This window comes from Hetaerina americana, unplaced genomic scaffold, assembly GCF_022747635.1.
Source record: "Hetaerina americana unplaced genomic scaffold, ioHetAmer1.1.p SCAF_24, whole genome shotgun sequence".
In the NCBI taxonomy this organism is placed as follows: domain Eukaryota; kingdom Metazoa; phylum Arthropoda; class Insecta; order Odonata; family Calopterygidae; genus Hetaerina; species Hetaerina americana.
In genome coordinates, this window is record NW_027286808.1 from 5286596 (window position 1) to 5304993 (window position 18398).

Consider the following 18398-nt stretch of genomic DNA (forward strand, 5'->3'; position numbering starts at 1 on the left):
AACTCCCCATTGTCGTCTTAAGATCCCGGGGCGCCCAACCCCCTCTCTGAAAAACGCCCCATCCCCGTCACTTCTTACCTTTCGAGACCCCACTCCCTTCCCCCCTCCCCCCTCTTCCTTTCTTATTTTTATTCCGCCCGAAATTCTCACCCTTCGTTCATTCGCGCCTTTCCATCGCCCCCCTTCTCCTCCCTCCCTCCAACCCTTCGCCCCCACTTCACCCTGCAACCCACGCCCATCTCATCTCCCGCTGACTGGCGGCGTTCGGTCGATTTCCCACCTTTCCCCCTGTGCTGCTCTTCGCGTCCTTCGGAGAACGGAGACGTCTCCAGCCACCCATCCACTCCCTTCTCTCTCTCTCTACACCTCTCTCCTCTCTAACCTCCTCTTTCTCTCCTCTCAATTCTTCCCTTCCTCCCCAGCTCTCTTCCCATTTATATCTCTTATTCTCCCCCTCCCTCCCTTCTCCTTTATATCTACTTATTCTCTCTCTCTCTCCTTACAATCTCCCTCCCTTTTCCATCCCCCGCTATAACTCCCCGTGTTGCCTCCGTCGTCGTCTTCGGCTCCCAAGCCCATCCCCTTTCCTTTCCCTCGGCTTTCACAGCCTGCCGGATCCCCTTTCCCTCCCCCTCCGACGCTTCCCACCAACCCTTCCCTCCATCCCGTGGGTTTTGGGTTTTCCGCCGAGCCTGGTGCGTCCTTCCCCCCCCCCCTAGCCGGGCGGGAGTGAGATCCACAGCCCTCGCCGCGGTCCCCATTTCGGCAGGGAATAAAACATGGGAAGCGTCCGTCGCGATCCCATTTTTTATTTTTTCTTTGTTTCTAAATCGAGGGAATTCCTCGTCAACCCCCCCTCCTCGGATCGTGGTTTCCGAAGGGAATCTCTTTTTTTGCCTCACAAAATCTATTTGGTGTCGTGAGAAACAAATCATTTTTCCTGCTTCTTTTAGGGAGGATACGAATTTCCGAGCATTATGTTTTAGTGAGGGTTGGTACTGCACGGTAGTCACGATGCCTGTTGAGGCTAGTAGTCTAGTCAGTGATTCCTCCATTCTAAAACACAGGAAAGATTAATACAGGACTATGCTTTTGATTGAGCGTGAATTTATTGAATTATGGCGAATTTGTACTTATTTACCGTTGGAGAGGTCTGCAGTAGCAGGAAAAAGGACGTTCTCAGTGTCTGTCTCATCTGAAAGTCGTCATTCAACATAATAGCCTCTCGATCAAAATATACTCACCGCCCATGCAAATTTTAGAGTTCTGGTGGCACCCGTTTTTGCGTGAAGAAATAACTTGGTGGTCATAAATTATTCTTTTAGGATACACAAAATATTTAGAGCTTGTAAATGGATTTTAAATCCTTGGGGAACTAGAAAAAAAATTCTGAGTCACCTAGAGTCCTACAAGAAACCTACGAAACAATTAGAATATGGGTGCATTGCAAATGTACGGTAGGTTTTCGGTGGAGTTTAAGTTCTTTCAGAAATTTGTACCTACCTGTATACACAAATTCAGAAGAATTCTCAGTCGTTCTTCTTTTTTTTAATTTTTGGATTTTATCCTTCTCCCACAGCAAAAAGAAAATTTTCCGTGCACAAATCTATGTGAATTTCATATTATTTATTTTTTATGCATCTAAATAATAACGGCGAAGGACATCCTCCCGTTTATCTGTCTAAAATTACGTGATATGGCAAAAAACACGAAGATGAACGAATCTCTTCACCGTTGCATTTATTGGCCTATATAACAGAATCAAAAACTTAAAACATCGAAGGAGATCTAGTATGGGAGTGGGTGTTACGTGAGTACAAAAGCACCAGATTTATTTTTTATCTCTCTCCTGAGGCTCCATGATTGCATTGCGAAAGGTATTGTAGCTTTACGTAATTCATGAATATTCATCATGTCCTCGGTGGTGGTGTGCTGCCACCGATGACCCCAGAATGGTTTCAAGGGTGCGTGAAAGTGAAAGCCGTCAGGATAACGTATAGGAAATGTTTGTTAATATTGGTCGTTTATGGACGTAATTAACTTCGTCGTGGGGTTTGAAGCTCCGCGGTGACTTCGGTTTATGCGACTTTGCGGTGGCGCTTGCCGTAGTTCATTTGATATTCCGGCCGGGTTTAACCTGAGTGGATGACGCGTTCGTCAACTGGCTAAAGGTCGCGAGGTCGAGTCTCGCCCTGGGCGTGGACAGGCTGTTGTGATTGGCGAATCAATATTGACAATTATGATGCGCCAAGATCTCCACTTTGAAAGCACGTGAAGGAAATTTTTCCTGGTCTTTTAGTAGTTTAAATTCAAAGATTTCCCTTGACTTTCGCCACACTTTTTTTATAATATCGACACCTGTATTTATTTGTGTCATCATTGTGTATACCTAACCTTCCCGCTGAAAAATGATCCAACGCAGGCACGGCGTATTTGTGCAAAAAAGTTGAAGTTCGTCAAACTCTTTCAGAATTAAAAATTACTGAAATAAGGTAATGTTGTCTGGGCAATATGGGCAAAGTGGAAGTAAGGATTCGTCCAGGTCGCTTGCTCGATGAAAGTGCACGTATTAGTTTAATCTTTCAGAGTTTGAAGACAGTCGAGTATAGGCCACGTATTCTTCTCCGTGAACGATAACTCTATGTGACAAAATCACTGCAATATACAACGGCCTAGTGTCCTAACCTACTCGTGCACACTTATGATGCGGTTGGTGAGGATATCATATGCGTCTAGTCTTTCGTAGCCGTAAAAGCTTAAAGAGACGAGCGAATTCGTGCTTGGGCTCTCCAAAGAGCTGTAAATGTCGGATTACTCTCGGAGAGGGGAAATCAAGTTCCCCGGATAAGAAAGGACTCCTCTTCTGGTCTTATCTCATCCCCTACCCTCTTCCCCCTCCCCCCCAACCTTCCCTTTTCCTCGGGTACCCCTGGATTTCCGAGATACGGAGGGATGTAGACAAGCCACCAGTTTCCCTCGAGGCGAAAAGTGTCGAAAACTGTTGGGGGCCCTCCGACCTTAGGTTTCAGATCGAGCCACGCCGTATGAATATCTTTTTCTTCCTTCCCCTCTCTCCATATGCCCCTCTCCGCACGAGTGGCCATTTCACGGACAAATGTTATCGCGGGTGGCGCGGGGGAGGGAAACGTCATTTCGGTCCGAATCAATCGAAGCGCCCGCACCATTCTTTCCCGCCTCTCCCGCACCCGCCGCGGTTAGCACTTTGTCTTCTCCGCTCCCCGCACCCCTCTTCACGATCGCTCCATTCCCACCCTGCCACCTCAATCTTTTTCTCCCCCTCTTTGACGCCGCCGCTTCCCTCCTCTCACTGCCGACTCTTCCAGGAGACCTCGACCCCGTCGCTTTGGGTCCTGAAGGTGTATTACCTCCCACGCAGGCTTTTCCGGATTTCACTTCGGTGCTCATGTTTTCTCCCTCATTTTCGCGATCCCTCGAATGCGTGCTCGGGAATGTCGTCATTGTCCATTGAAATCCGTCGAATCAAGGTACGCCGTGCCTGGTCCCCTTAGTCGCTCTTTGCCCCTGCCGGAAATGCGTAAAATATTATTCTGCGCGTGTCATGTCGAGCCCCCCCCCCATTTTCCGACCTTGAGTATTCAATTACTTATATTTTCCGCAATTTTCATGCGTGATGTTCGAAATGCCCGTAATCCTCTTCTCCCTATACTCCTCCCCTCCGTCGGCTCATTTCGATAATCGCTGAATTGCCCCGCGGGAACTTGTGATGTAAATCGAATGGGGCACAAGGTCGATTCGTCGACATTGTGATGTAGATGGAATATGCCACGTTTAACTGAGTGCAGTGCGATCCGACGGCAGTAGGTATTTTTTCCACGCCGAGGGGCGGTATTGGGAATTTCGCACCGCGCAGCCCATATTAGTATTGGAATATGGCATTTAAATCATAAGGCGGTGTACATTGTACATTGATGGTTGCAAACAAAGCATCACGTTTTATCATAGCCCGACTCCCCGTTCAATAAATAGCCACAATTGGTCTCTTCGTACTTCATCCAAGTGAGTCGGCTCTTAACGTATCAAATCACATTCTTTGTTCAGCATTATTTTCACTATTTTGTTCATCCTCTTTCCGTCGCCTCAGAGATGTCCTCAAAAAACTGGCTGAAACATCTTAGAAAAAGATGTAGAACGTAATTCACTTTTTATGCCAACATTTAAGTTTAATTAAACGGTAGAATGATTATTGTGACTTGTAAACGTTGTTTTGAACCTTAACGCGTGAGCTTTGGCCACGTTCCTGAACTCCTATCCGAAGTTACCATAATAATATTCAATGAGTTACCAATTGACCAAGTAACAAATTATCTTCCCTGGCACCGTTGCTGTGAACTGCGATCTTTGTGTCGCGAGCAAGTCGAAATCTAAATACCACGCCATGAACCAGTTCGGTTTGGCACTCTTAGGAAATGTTCTCTCTAACAACGCATTCATTGAGGGAACGCTAATGGTATTAAATCAAGAGTCACTAAATGGAAAACGGAAATAAGTAATATCAGCTTATCCTTATCTTACATATCTTCAAAGCTTAAGGAGTATATGTAGTCACCGATCAACGAATCATGACTGCTCTTGTTCTAGTTAGCTCATGTATTTTTGAGGCGTTTGGAAGTCCTATGTGTAATGAAGTCGCAGTGTGGCATTAAGAAATGTCTTGTGTGTTTCAGAAAACATTGTGGAAGGAGCAGTAGTGACGGGACAGATGGATGATGGTTATCGTGCTCTTATCTTCCTTCATGGGGTTATGCTCCCCGATTGCATCATTTTCATAATAAAGATTTTTATACCGATATTTTCTTCAAATAGGTCACACAAACCTGTAGTTGCTAACTTAAGTTGCTCTTCCGTCGTTGGCTCATTTGGCTATTTTTGAATAGAATGTGGACAGTTTTTGTATTTCATTGCGTTTTGGTTATTCGTTTTTCATTGATAATTTTGCCACTGTCTCTTGTCTAATTCGACATTGGGATTTAATTTAAACGCCAATATTGACTAGTAAACGTTTAAATTCCCTATTTGGCCCTGGAAGGCTCAAAAAATTCGGGGTGAATTTCGGTTATGGAAATCGCTGGCAACCATGTGGAATGCACGGTTATATGTCGGGGTATTTATGCCCGTGTCAATATTTATGTCCGAGCGAGCGTTTGCTCCTGCGGCATTAGTGAAAGGTGAGCCGGTGCATTGGGGGGGAAGAGAGAGGGAATCCGGGGCGCGTTGGGTAAATGTGGAAGTGCTTTGCCGTTCGTAGGCCGGTCGAAGTCGGGGGGGGGGGGGGGCTCTCTTGATTTCCGAAATTAAGCGACTCCTCTTTCCCCGCCAATGCACGCCGCTTTATGTGCTCAGGGCCAAAAAATAGCCCAATGTCGGCGCGCACCCGCAGCTACTGAGGGGACGTGGAAAACTGGGCGACGCGTGCCTTGAACGTTTCTATTCTGATGGCTTGGATACGTGGTGCACGATATTTTCTGTCCTCGGGAGTCGCGGTGCTCTCTCTCCAGTCGTTGGGATGGAGTCGAGCCGACACCGATTATCTCTTAGGGTGGTTTGCCCGCGTGCCGCGCGATCAGGTCGTCGCTCGCGGTCGTCGTCGTGATTGGTGTGAATGAGCGATGAAGTGGATTTCGGCCGATCAAATTCGGCGACGCGGTGGTGCTTCGGGCGTGTGAAAAATGCCTCACTAAGCCACTAGGATGGTCGTTTTCGATGCTCAAAATTATCGTTCGAACGTGCTTCTATCGGTCTTCTTAAAGGCGATTTGCATTTGGAAGTGGAAGTTTGTATTTAATTCGCAGTTCCGAAAACGTTTTTCCGGAATAATAGCCGAACACGATCGCTTTCATTTTCATATGTCGTTATCTCTCACGCGCGTGTTCTCTCAGCTATCCGCGTTTATTACTTTATTCGTGTTCGAACTGCGAGGATTTTGTGCCGTACACGGCATTTTAATTTGCTTCTGCAGTTCGACTGAGTATTGGCGTGTCTTTGATTTGGATTTATCGTTCTCTGAAAGTTATTTCCTCATGGTATACATTGATTTTTCGGAACGAAACGTTGCAATATATAAGTTCGTGTTGGATCCTGGACAATGCGGGGACCATTCTTTTACGGAAATATATAACGGGAAGGACGTCCTTACTCTTTTCGTCTGCATAAAGAAACCCGTATTCCAGTTTTATCAAAATGGCGGCATGCATTGCCATTGCGGTAGAAGCAATAATACATGTGTAATAAAACAATTTTTCATTAAATGGTAATAGTATAGCTCTGGCGTATGAAATAAGGAATATGAGTACGAAAAGTTAATACCGTTCACGATCATGAGCGCGAGGTGCAGAATATCAAGTGGGGGGCAGACAACTTGAAAAAATAAATTTTATGCCCGATGTTTGGGTAAAAGTGGGGGCTCATGAAGTACAGTCTTGTGTAAGAATGAAGCGGCAGAAGCGTCATTGATGTCAAAGTTAGAAAGAACCAAGATAAAACAATATATATATTGCCACTATATCTATAGCCCAAACATTGGTGCTACCGATAACCCTTTTTTTTATTAGTTCGTTCAATTGGCTGTTATAAAAGCTCGAATAAGCTCTTTAACCACTCGAATAACCACAGGTTGGAAGTAGAATTTTCCTGCACGATATTTCTTCGGACAGCATATTGCTTACTTCAATTAAAGATTTTTATTAATCATATTGTATGTGACTTTTTTTTAAATGGTAAACGCGAATCAAATGTAAATTAATGTCTTTTTGATTTAATATAAAATATATTGATTTCTTTAAACTCACAAAAGAATCAATCACGAAGGTATGAACGAAACGAATGACTTAATAATGAAACGAAAACGATGACATGCAAACGCCCCCACCCCCGTTAAAGCCCAAGGTTCCCTGTCGGCCTGAGGTTCCCCGCCCCGTTCTAGATCGTGACAGCCACCGGACTCAGGCAATCTTCCACGTGGCCACCATCGTTTCGATACGTTTTTTAAATCGAATCCCCGTGGTGTCCGCCGTGAGGGGAAATTTGTGGCTGTCCCGTGCTGATTGTCGAACACAATTGCCCCTTCACCTTCACCCGGCTACAATACCAGATCGCCACGGGATGGCACCGAAGAGGAACATATTCGAAGGAACTTCCCGCAGTGGCCGGAGTGCCTGCGGTAGTCATCCCCGGTGACTCTCCTTCACCCCTCCGGGCCTCGATCCCCCGCGCCCCGAGTGCGAGTCTCGCGAGAGCACCTTTAAGCGCGCTCAATGCGACACCGTCGCCGGCTCGACTTTCACCTTCCGTCCCATGTTCCCCGTTTTCGACACCCGACTCCCTCCCTCTCCTCCCTTGTCCCTCTCCAACCTCCCCTCCCTCTCCGAATACCCCCGACACAATTCCCCTCCCCCTGTCTCTCGGAAAACCTATCACCCCGCGACATGTCCACTCTCTCCCCTCCCCATCCTTCCTTTTCCCCGCACCCCCCGCCCAAGCCACGAAATCCCCTTCTGGGATCACACTTGCCCATTGATCCCTACGTGACGATCCCCATAATCCCACCCCGAAACCAACCAACCAACCAAACCAACCCCTTTCCCTCCCTCTGCACTCACCTGCCCCCCTCCTCCCCTGACCACTTCTACGCCCCTCCTCGCCATCACCCTCCCTTGCCCCGCGTTCCAGGGATGTGTTGCGGGTTTGGAGGTGGTGGCAGGTGTTGATTGGAAAGTTTGAGCCAACTACTCCATTTCCTACCCCCCCTCCCCTTTCCTCTTCTCATCCCCACCCACGTTGTAGTTCCCCCAACCCGACACTCCTTCCCTCTCCAAGGCCCCTCTTCGCCATCGAATTCATACCCTTCACCACCCTCTCTCCCTACCACCCCGCCATTCACCGCCTAGGAGTATTGGGGCGTCGTCATCGTCGGAAATATCGATATGTCTGAAGCTGGTATTTCTTTTCGGGGACCGTATCACTTTACTCTTTTCCGCGTGCACCAGTCACAATCGTCAACCCGCGGGGGAGTATTGATGTTCAAGAGGAAGGGGTGTTCCACATCTTGCGGCGTCCGTAATTCTTACATTTCGGGGTAGTTCCTCTCCCTACGCCGTCTTTGGGCCCAGAAAGTTTTGATGCCCTGAGTCACACGTCTAGGGTTTAGCCTGGGGGCACCGGGTATGTCGTCCTTGGACCCTGAGCCCGGGAACGGGTGTGCAGATCATAGTCGAAACGCCAGATCTACTGGGCATTACTTCGGACTCAGGTATTAATCTTGACTATTATAGAAGCTTCCCCTGAGAAATGTCGTTTTTTATAGATCGCTTCATGATACATGATCGAATGCAGTCGGCCAATTCAACGATTAATTGACTGCAGTCGTCCTCTCTTCCCTTTCCAATGGTAAAGCCCTGATAGATTTTCCGTCTTTACGAGGGGTTCGTATTATGTTCCTTGGTCTTTATTGTGTCGTCTTGCTTCTCAAGTGATTCCAACAGATTCAAAATATCTCAAGATGTACCGAGCCCTTCCTCCCATATCATCCTCCATATCGTGCCTCCCTCCTTTCCACTCCCGTGTACGTACTACTCTTCTTTGCATACTTAAATGTCTATTTGATCTTCAACATTCGCTTCTTTAGCGCCAGGCTTCGAAGGCCTCTGCTCTCTTCTCATCTGTTTCAAGTCTTTTTAGGTGTTAATTTGTATATCGATAGAATACTATGTAATGTTCCGAGGTGCGTAGGTATATTCATCCAGCTGGCAGCTCCGTCTCCAAAATCCGTCCCAATAGCCCCTAGTCACCCTCCAACTTCAGTCTTTACCCACCCATCTTTGGCCCCGCCTCGGCTTTTTGACCTTCAGCTCTCCCCATCCTTCTCCGCTTTTCACCCTCTGACCCGTAAACTTCCGTCAGTAGCTTCCTCCTTAACCCCCCCCTCTCCTCTCCCGACCCCCGCTTAGCCCCCCTTCCTCAACTCCCTCTTTTGGGGGGTTTTTCCCCTCCTCCTTTTTCCCTCCAACTCTCTATGGAACTCTCTACCTCCCCTCACGTCCTGAACATTCCATTTCGGAGGATTAAGCCCGTTTTCACAATATCCTTGACTTAAATCCTCTTTATTCTCCCACTCCATTGATTATTATCCCTTTTTCGTCTGTTAAAAGTTAATTTTATATTGATTTATCGACCTTTCCCCTCTCCCTACTCGTCCCTCTTCCCCTGTTCCCCACTCCAAATTCCTCTCTCTTGTTTATTTTTGCATTCTTTGTCGTTGTTCATTGGGTTTCACGTATTTTTCCGGCGGTGTTGTCGCTCGTGAATGTATCGAGTTCGGTGGGATGGGGTTGTCCGCGAGGTCCGCGTTCCGCGGCTCCATGTCCCGCTGCCCCAAAATGAACTTAAGCCGGTCCGGTCAGAATCATACTCGGCGTTCATATTTTTTTTTGTTTTCGCGGGGTCATTCCGGCAGAGGGATAATGCCATTGGCGGTGGTACCTCGCACACTAGCCCAATCCACTTTCGAAAGAGTTTCCAAATACGTTCCCCTGCGGACTTTTCTGTTACGTTTGAAAAATGATGTGTGGCGAGCGGCAAAATTGCGTCCCAATACCGTTCTGCATATCCGTTGCCAGATGTCGTTCGGGGATGTTGATGGCGGAGACGATTTTGGCTCACTCACGAAAGCAATCGAAATAAAGTATCCGATTGCCAAGAGGTACCGTCCGTGTCCACCCGTCCCGTGCAGTGCAGTGCAGATTAGCTCTGTAATCCCGCGGGGTCAGAAATCTAGGCCACGGTCGGAAACGTAAGAAGCATTCCATCCTGTGTACTCAAGTGTTGAACAGTGAAAAATTAGTTTTTCGGCAGCTTTAACTTACTGAAATGGAGATCGTGAAAACTTGTATAAACGCGCTCGAAATCATGACTCCTTCCCGGAGTTATCTTTTACTTTTGCCGTTTTAATTTAGCGTTTCAATATAGATGGTGTGTGTTAGCCAACACCTTTCATGTTTCATGCCTCCATGAATCCAGGATAAGTAAGGAATAATTCTCTACTGTTCGTTTTCCATTTTTGCAGCACACTTACACTTATACCCGTCACGTCGTTCCACTTCGGGATATAGTAGTAAAAATATTCCGATTTCAAGTTATTTCAAGTTATTTCAAGGAGTTACTCCCTTTCATGAATTTCCTCCATACTGCCCTGTCCTTGCGTGAGTAGTCATCTTGCCTCTCTGCCTGCGAGTTCATTTTTGCCTTTCACTGGATTCCTGTCATATTGATATCGCAACCCTATTGTCATAACTCTCTGCTCATCCACCGTTTGAACGTGTTGCAAAATAGAGCTCCTTGCGGCGTAACGTTATTCTGCCCCGGCGTATCTTCCGTCCCCAGTCCCTCTTGTCTCTGCCCGTTTCACGCCGTTAATTTGCCCTTTTCCCGATGGCGCTAAGACGTCCGAAATCACGTGCCAAAAGTTTTCGGCATCCCCCGCCGAAGCCCTGTCAGACGTTTTCATCCCACGCGGACGTCTTTACATAGAAATGCACTTCTATCCCCGGCGATTCCCCGATAGGCCCCGGTGACGAGCGCCCGCCCGTCCCCGTCTGCCGAAACTTCCCTTCCTTCGGCCGCCCCCCATTTTTGTGTCTCCCTCGTTCGCCCGGGACCGACCCTTTCCCACCCACCCTATCCCCCAATGCGACAAGTCTTTTGTCGGCGGCGTCATCCCATCCCGACTCTTCCCAAAAGCCGAGGGGCCAATTGTCTCCGAACAAGTTTCTTCTGCCGACGCGGCGGCCGATCCACCGCCACCCTCCGACGACCCCTTAACCCCCCCCCCCCCATCATCTCTCTCGCACGGAAATACCACACGAAACATTGCGGATTCGGAGACCGGATGTGGAGGCGATGGGGAGGATGGTCCTCGGTCCTCTTTCATCCCCCAACGCCTTCCTCTCGCACGAAGCGTCACCCACGCCAATGCCCCCGACATCCCTTAAGCTGCCCAATGCCGTCCGTAATCTCGATAGTATGCTAATTATGGTGGTGGTGATGTTGCTTTCACGATTTCGCTTCGCGCACGCGTGAGGTTTCATGCGCCGTTATGTCGTTTTATCAGGCTCGTGTACGCATACTTATGACGTATCGTCTTCGGACGGTCCCCGAAGACCACAGCACATGCCCACGGGCTTCTAAGCCACTCAAGTGCGGCGAAAATAATCTTGGTCCTGCAATATCTCCTTCAGCTCTTCATACTTCCCTGCTTGTAGTCCTAAATGCATATTCATCTTCATCGCTGACCTAACATTCTTCCTTCGCAGCAGAACAGGACATCCCATTATCCTCAGACGCTTCGGACTCTTTTCCTGCATTCTCTGGATTTCCTCAACAACGTATTCGCATTCCCTAACGGCTCCCCACTTCCTTGTTTTTTTTCTTTTTCTCTAACCAGTTTATATTCTCCACGGCACGTCTCAAAAGCCGATAATCTCTTCTCAATTCTTTCCTATATGACAAGGGTTTGAATTCTTATAACGAACTCAAAGCTCGGCTTAAAACTTGACGCATAATTTGTCAATAAAATGGAAATTTAAAATTGAACGCCCAAAAAAAGGGAAATGAAAATATATTCTTGGGTGAAAGTACGATACATTAGTTTCACCTTAATCATTTGTTATCAATCATGGGATTTATTTTCAGCGACCCTCAAAGATATTCTTTCCATTCACATCTCGTTCCGTTTTACCTCCTTAGACTTTCGTCTCTATGTTATCATATTATTTTTCGTCATCATCTTCATTCCTCTACGGTTTTTCCATCCACGATTCCGTCCACTGGAGCCTGCAATCAAATCTGGTTTCTCAGAATGTGTACTTCATTGGCTTTCATCTTCTTGGGTAGGTCTCCCATAGAATTATCTCATCGCCCACCGTGGACTCGGAGTACCCATTTTGTACCCACTTTTAGAACCTCATTCCCACTACCCATCTTCTATCTGATATTAATATTTCTCGTATTCTATCCGATAGTTATAAATGGTGTGTAACTGGCGTTAAACCGGTAAACCCTGTAATGGGATTTTCATGAGTATTTTCTTGATGCCAAAGAAGAGGAGAATATTATAGTAAAATAAACGATTAATGATGGATAAAACTTTTCCTTTCAATAATTTCGTGATGACATGACATAACTGTACATCTTAAGGTCTTGTGCGACTCTGTTGACGTCACGTGTGAGCCTTCTTAGGAATTCACAGTGCGAATGTATAAGGCGCGCACACGGAATGCATTGACCCTCGTTAGAGGCTCTCGGAGCGTACGATAACTGCGGGAAGGTCGTGTTCTCTTCGTTTCTTGAGGGCGCGCGTGAATTTTCCTGCACGTATTCCGTGATGATTTCCAGGACGAGATGAGAAGGCCAATGTCACCGAAGCGTAGAGCAGTAGCATGTTTCTTTTCAGTATTCCATTCCCTCTCTCATCCTGCCCCGCTTCGAATTTGGTGCTTCCTTCCTCCGTCCCGTCTTCCCCAACCCCTCGGTCGCCCATCACTTGACTGCACAGAAATAGCTCCCAAGCTTACTTGCGAGTGGTAATTGCGAGCGTACTCATCGTTTCATATGCCACGGTGGAAACTCTGAAAACTACTTCCCTACCAATGAAAAGAAAGTCACCACTCCCGGCCTTCACTTGCGCGATTGCCGCGGGGAATCGAGGAGTCGACTCCGAGAAATTTGTTCGGAGTGTAAAATCTTCATGAAGTTTCCGATTCGTTCTCGGACGCGAATCGCTCACTCGGCCAATGCACTCACAGGCCACGTAGCTCGAATAGGAGAAGTTCACCTCGTTATATTCCTCGGGAAATTCGTCCTCTTTCTCCTTGCCCGATTTCCCGAGTAGCTGCTATTGCCCCTGCAAGGGTTAAGGGAGGTTGATGTTGAGGGTCCTTTCTTCACTCTTTTCTGTCATGCCCTTGTTCACTCTTGTGTTTCTTCATGCCCTCTGCTCCTCCATTCTTGCCCACCATCCCGCTTCTCACAATAGTGAAAACGGATCACTCTAGTCGCTTACATTCCTACTCGGCTCTTGCGAGAGGAAAACACCTTTTTGTTGATTGGAATCGGTGTTGTTGTAGACGGAGACATCTAGTCTCAAATTTCAATTCTCTTTTCTCTAACTTCACAAACTCCGGATTGCATGATTTGTGTAAGGGTGTAGATGAAGCAATGTATGTTTTTCTATTACTCTTTAAGTATGTTTAATAATATTGTCATTATTGGTGTGTAGTTCTGAACATGTATCGCTGAGTGCAAGGAGTGGCACCGTAAAATAACAAGTGTCTATTCAGGGGTGTAATGTTTCCATTTCCATTTGGCGTATTGTTGCGTGGATGAAAAATTGCAATGAATTACTATTGTATGGTGCTATGTTACACGAAATAGTAATGCATTGAACACGCTCAATCGGCAGCATCATTCTCAAAACTAGTTGTGCATTTCTGATTGGTTGCTCGTTAGGGTTTTAAAATACGTTTCACTGCAATGTGTGTCAATTTGTTCCCCGCTTCAATGCCAGTGATATGCATCTGAGCGACGACATTTAAATGCCGTCTAAAAATTCGGAGTTGATAATATTCACACTGCGTGGATTCAGTTGTTACTCTGTGTGCTTATTATTTATTGAAGGAAAATATTTTTCTTTTCAATGAATAATTCGAAGTATCGTAATAATGTTGTTTATCACTCATCGCAGTGTACTCTCTTCACCTTCGTGTGATACGTTTTGGCGTAGGGTCAATGTTCAGTCTGTGTAAGATCAATGTGTTGGTCAAATCACAGCTTCATTATTTGAAATTCAAGTGTCGGTCACTGTGACGGATGTTATGAAAGAATCGCGTGCCAACGAAAGGCTGATCACCACTCCATTTGATTCAAACTGTTGTGTTCACTTTTAGATGGTTTCATATCATCATTGCCGAATTTCAAATTTTGAATTTCGGCTAAATTCGGATTAACTCGGATACATATCTTCCCAGTGTTTATCATCTAATACTCTTGTTAATAAAAATTTAAAAAAATACTTAAGTAATTTTCCGCACGTTTATTTCAGTTTACGACCCGTTTCGAGGCACTGCTTCATCCTCAGGTACAGTACAAAAAAGACAAGGGAACTTTATATATGTATATGTATGTACCATATAGTATGTCGGTGATTGCATTCTGAAACCATTTTGTCACAAAATGTCAGCTCCAGCATCAAAGTATAAGATATTGCACTACCGTGCCTCGAGACGCTTTAGTCTTATTTCTCGGCATGCAGGTTCAGAGAAACTGGATTTCATTTCGCATGGGCAAATGCATTCAGTTATTCCAGTAAATTTGTATGTTTTTATATCCATTCCATCACCCACCGCCAAGTCGTAACATTACGTGCATTGATGCTGATATTGGAGTTGGTTATTTCTGAGTAAAGGTGCATAAAAGGTATTTAACATTTGCGTCATATAATTCGGCATCAATTCTGGTCCTACAAGTACCAGTGACTGAGGAATCGCAAGCGTCTGCGAAGGTAGTAGAAATTGGCCGTGGATTCAAGTATTTATGAATTTCAGAAAATGTTGACTCCCCCAATTTTCGCCCAAAATATTCGCATCCTTCCCCACGGTGGTTTATGAATGTAGATGGAACGGATGAACTCCCAAATAGTAGTGCTATCACCAAGATTAATTACATTATTTGGTGAATGTTAGCGCCATCACAAACATATCATTAGTCGGCCCTTTCAATTTGACAGTAAATGCGTTAAATATGCTTGCCGCAAAGCTAAAAAAATAAATATCCTTTCATGAGGCGATTTCTCTCTCAAAACCCAGGATTGCATTACAACTCGCTGATAAATAGCGCGTTGTATCACATTGGTGCATGCTTATACGCTCATGTTACTCTCATGCATGATGGCGAAAGGTTTTTAATTCAGTATGTTGTATACTCCTTGATTCCCGGTTGTACTCTTGGCTAGCGAAGTTTCGATAACTGCAGTCAACGTCTCACTTTATCGCCTATTAATTAAATTGTTGATTTCATTTCGCCATGATTATCCTTGATCGATTGTTAGCTGAACGAATGCGTAGATTGTGAAGTTCCTAAAAAAATTTTTCACCAATCTCGTGAATGTCTATTAAAGCCATCGTATGTTTCTTCCAATTTAAATCTCTAAAGGAATAGGATGTTCTTCGATCCGAGGTTACCAACGTGGATGTAAATTGTGATGATCTCAAAGATTCTTTGCTAATCTAATCGATCCAATCGTGCAGAAGAAAAAGGTGAATGGTTATGGGCCTAAATCTAGCTGATGGCTAGGTTTAGGCCCATGGGTTTGAGCTGTGATGCTGTACACGCAACCCCCACTGCCGTAAGCTTCCTTTCCTAGCTCGTCCTGGGTCTTCCTCACCCACGTCCTTTCTTTCCTTATCGGCCTCATCCTTCCCGGGCCCTCGTCTTTCTCCCCTCGCCTTGCTTTCCTTTCCTCATCCATCCTTTCTCCCCTATTTTCTTCGTCACCTCGCGTCTCTTCACACATCCCATCCCTCCTACCCCTCCCCCTTCTCTCCCCCTCCACCTCTCGCCCAGCTCCCCTTGTCACCTCCAGCAACAAGCAACGCCAAACTCTCATCCCGCTGGCTGCCCTCATCACACTCCCTCCACGCCCTCTCCCGAACGTCTCAGAACCATCTTTTTCATCCCCCCCCCTGCTCCCCCACAAGACGCTGCCACCGACGCCGGTTTGATCAGTGGGGCAGGATGGGGTTATATATCTCCTGCCTCAGAACCCGTCCCCCGGATGGTGCACCCACGGACCGAAATTGTGACATCAAATACGTTGCGAGGTCGTCGGGTTTATCTTTAACGTTTTTAGAGAAAATCATAACCACCCCGCCGTGAGGACAAATGGTCCGAAACTCTTGAGGCATTGGGCGTCACAGAGGTGGATGAGTGTGAAAAAATCAACAGCTCGCAAGGGAGCCGTGATAAAAAATAAATAGAAGCATTTCACAGATCTGGGGGGGAGTGATGTTAATGTCCACGTGTGCCTTGTAACCCGTAGTTGTTCTTTGTTCTAGTTACGTAGGCGAACGTGCGAAGAACCAATGCCGAGCCACGAGTGCAATCTTTTGCCCACACGCCGCAGAGCGCTCGCATGAATATCGGGGGATCGTGGAAGCCTTGGGGGAGGGAGGGGGGGGGCAGATCCCCCTGTTCAGTTGCACCCAGAACGGAAGCCAAGGTGTAAATGAGGAGTCGCCCTGATTCGAATTCCCCGCGGGGGACGAGGCAGATAACGTAAATGAGCGCGCGAATCCGGTGACTTTCTGGCCTCTGGGGAGGGACGATGCAAATTGGCGACTTGTTCAGAATTTTCTCTCCCCCGGAGATGTAGCATGAGAAACCGAATTGGAGACTTAAAGCCGGGGAACGGTGGTAGTCCTGATCATAACTCTTGATAAGCTCCGATCCAATTTTAGCTCTTTCATTTCAAAACTGTAATACATGATATGAATGAACGCTGAACCTTTGCGCAGCATTTTTAAAATAACATTTTTACGCAAGGAAGTTTTTTTTTAAATTGATGAATAAATTAACTGCGGATACAACATTACCTTGTGAGTATCGCAAAGTGGAATCAGTCCAATGCCGTTACACCTTGTGCCCCTTCGTTTGCAATGAAAAATTCAGGCACGTTTTATTAGTTTTATGGATGCTCCTATTTTTTTACGCTTGGAGGAATTAAAACTGGAGACATTCATGAGGGACACCGTATACATACACTCAGTGAGTCGAGTCTTACCCAGGATTCTCTGTAATTCATCGACCCATCGGTCCCACTTTTCTTTGTAATGTCCGGATAAGCCGCTACCCCGGGTTCCCACCGGCCGTGTGCCCAAAGAAGTTTGCATTTTTGGTTCTTTCCCTCAAGCAACTTCATCTACTCGTAAACATTTCAAAGTTTAATATCGAAAGAAACTGACACTAATGTCATCCCCGTCCGCGTGCAATCCATCTTGTCACGTCAAAATCGTGGTCATGGTGAATGATTTGCCGGTGCACTGTACATTTCCATTATTGGTTTTAATTCGTGTGTCGCGAATTTTAAGTTTACTCACGGGGATCTCTACTTTCTTATGACTCGTCAGGAAGCATGCATCAAATTTGAAAAGTGAGGTAGGTTCGTTTGCATGCGAGTGGATGCTAGTTATTAGTGGCCGCGGGCTGACGGGTACTCAGTCCGTGAGCACTCTTTGAATCAATTTCCCACATCCCTTAGGTGGAGCCAAACATTTGACATCTTTTTGGTAGTGAATCGAGTGTTATGATGTCCGAACAAATAGTGAAGAGCGTTGTGTATCTACCAGAGCATGTAGACTTTCGAAGATTGCAAAGGGAGACCGTGGGTTGCAATCCTTAAGGGTAAAATATGAGGAAGATTGGTAGATAAGACATCAGTATCGTTAGGGCGCAGGTCGACGGAGTGATGGAAAGTCCTGAGAAATTGAGCTGATGGAGCATGAGGGAATTTTCGTGGTAATAAGTAAAGTGTTGCCTGTCTTTAAGTTTCATTACATGACAGCGATGGTGCCGAAAAGTTTACGGCGGGTTGCCTACAAAATTGCATATTCCTCAAATGGTTCCCCAACTACGTCTATAGTTTTGCTCTCTTCTTGTCCCCTCCGAAGTCGCAGCGGGTAGATAAAAGACATGGATTTCATCGTCACTCCGATAAAAATACAGAATAAAATACTCTGGAATCTTACGCTTCCATCACTGGCCTCTCGAGTCATGTCTATCTCTCCTGAAAAGGAAAGCAGCCTCATCTCAAGGAAATTAAGTTCTTCGCCGGATAAAGCGGGATGTAATCTCAAAAGCCAAAGGAAACGCCTTCAGCGTCACTCACTGCCGAAGTAATTGAGTCCCTTTCCTTACGGCTTGGGCGGTCGAATCCCCCGCGCAGTACCCCGACCACCTTCGGGCCCTCCGAGGAAGGCGCAGGAAAAAGAGAAGGGGACGGAGAAAATACTGTCCTAAACCATGTTTATCGATTGTGAGCCCGGCGCCACATGCGTGGCCGGGCGTGGGTTGACCCATCGCTGCCCGCGGTCCGTCATTGCTTACCTCTCTCTCTCTCCGCGAGAGACCCCTAGAAGTGCCCAGCTCCGACGCTACCTCCAGCCCGCCCCCATTCCCCCTGCTTTCGCCTCCTTCCACCCACTCAGAACTTTATCCTCCCTCCGCTCTCAAAAGCCCTCTTCCCTCTCCATCTCGACTCGTCCTTCTCCAATCCCTCCCTTCTCCTCTTCAATGTCGGTTATCTCCGCCCTTAC

General features: G+C 46.5%; 1 protein-coding gene across 4 annotated transcripts in view; it reads left to right on the plus strand.

The window, feature by feature from the left end:
• Nucleotides 1-18398, plus strand: part of heph (polypyrimidine tract-binding protein 1 heph) — a 627135-nt gene that overhangs the window by 575862 nt on the left and 32875 nt on the right. For 3 of the 4 annotated variants that reach the window (XM_071586665.1, XM_071586669.1, XM_071586668.1), the window contains exon 10: nt 14132-14167. The exons of the other annotated variant lie outside the window; for it this stretch is intronic. In XM_071586665.1, the coding sequence (XP_071442766.1) occupies nt 14132-14167 (36 nt within the window). The remainder of the gene's footprint in view (nt 1-14131; nt 14168-18398) is intronic. 4 annotated transcript variants of the gene reach the window in all.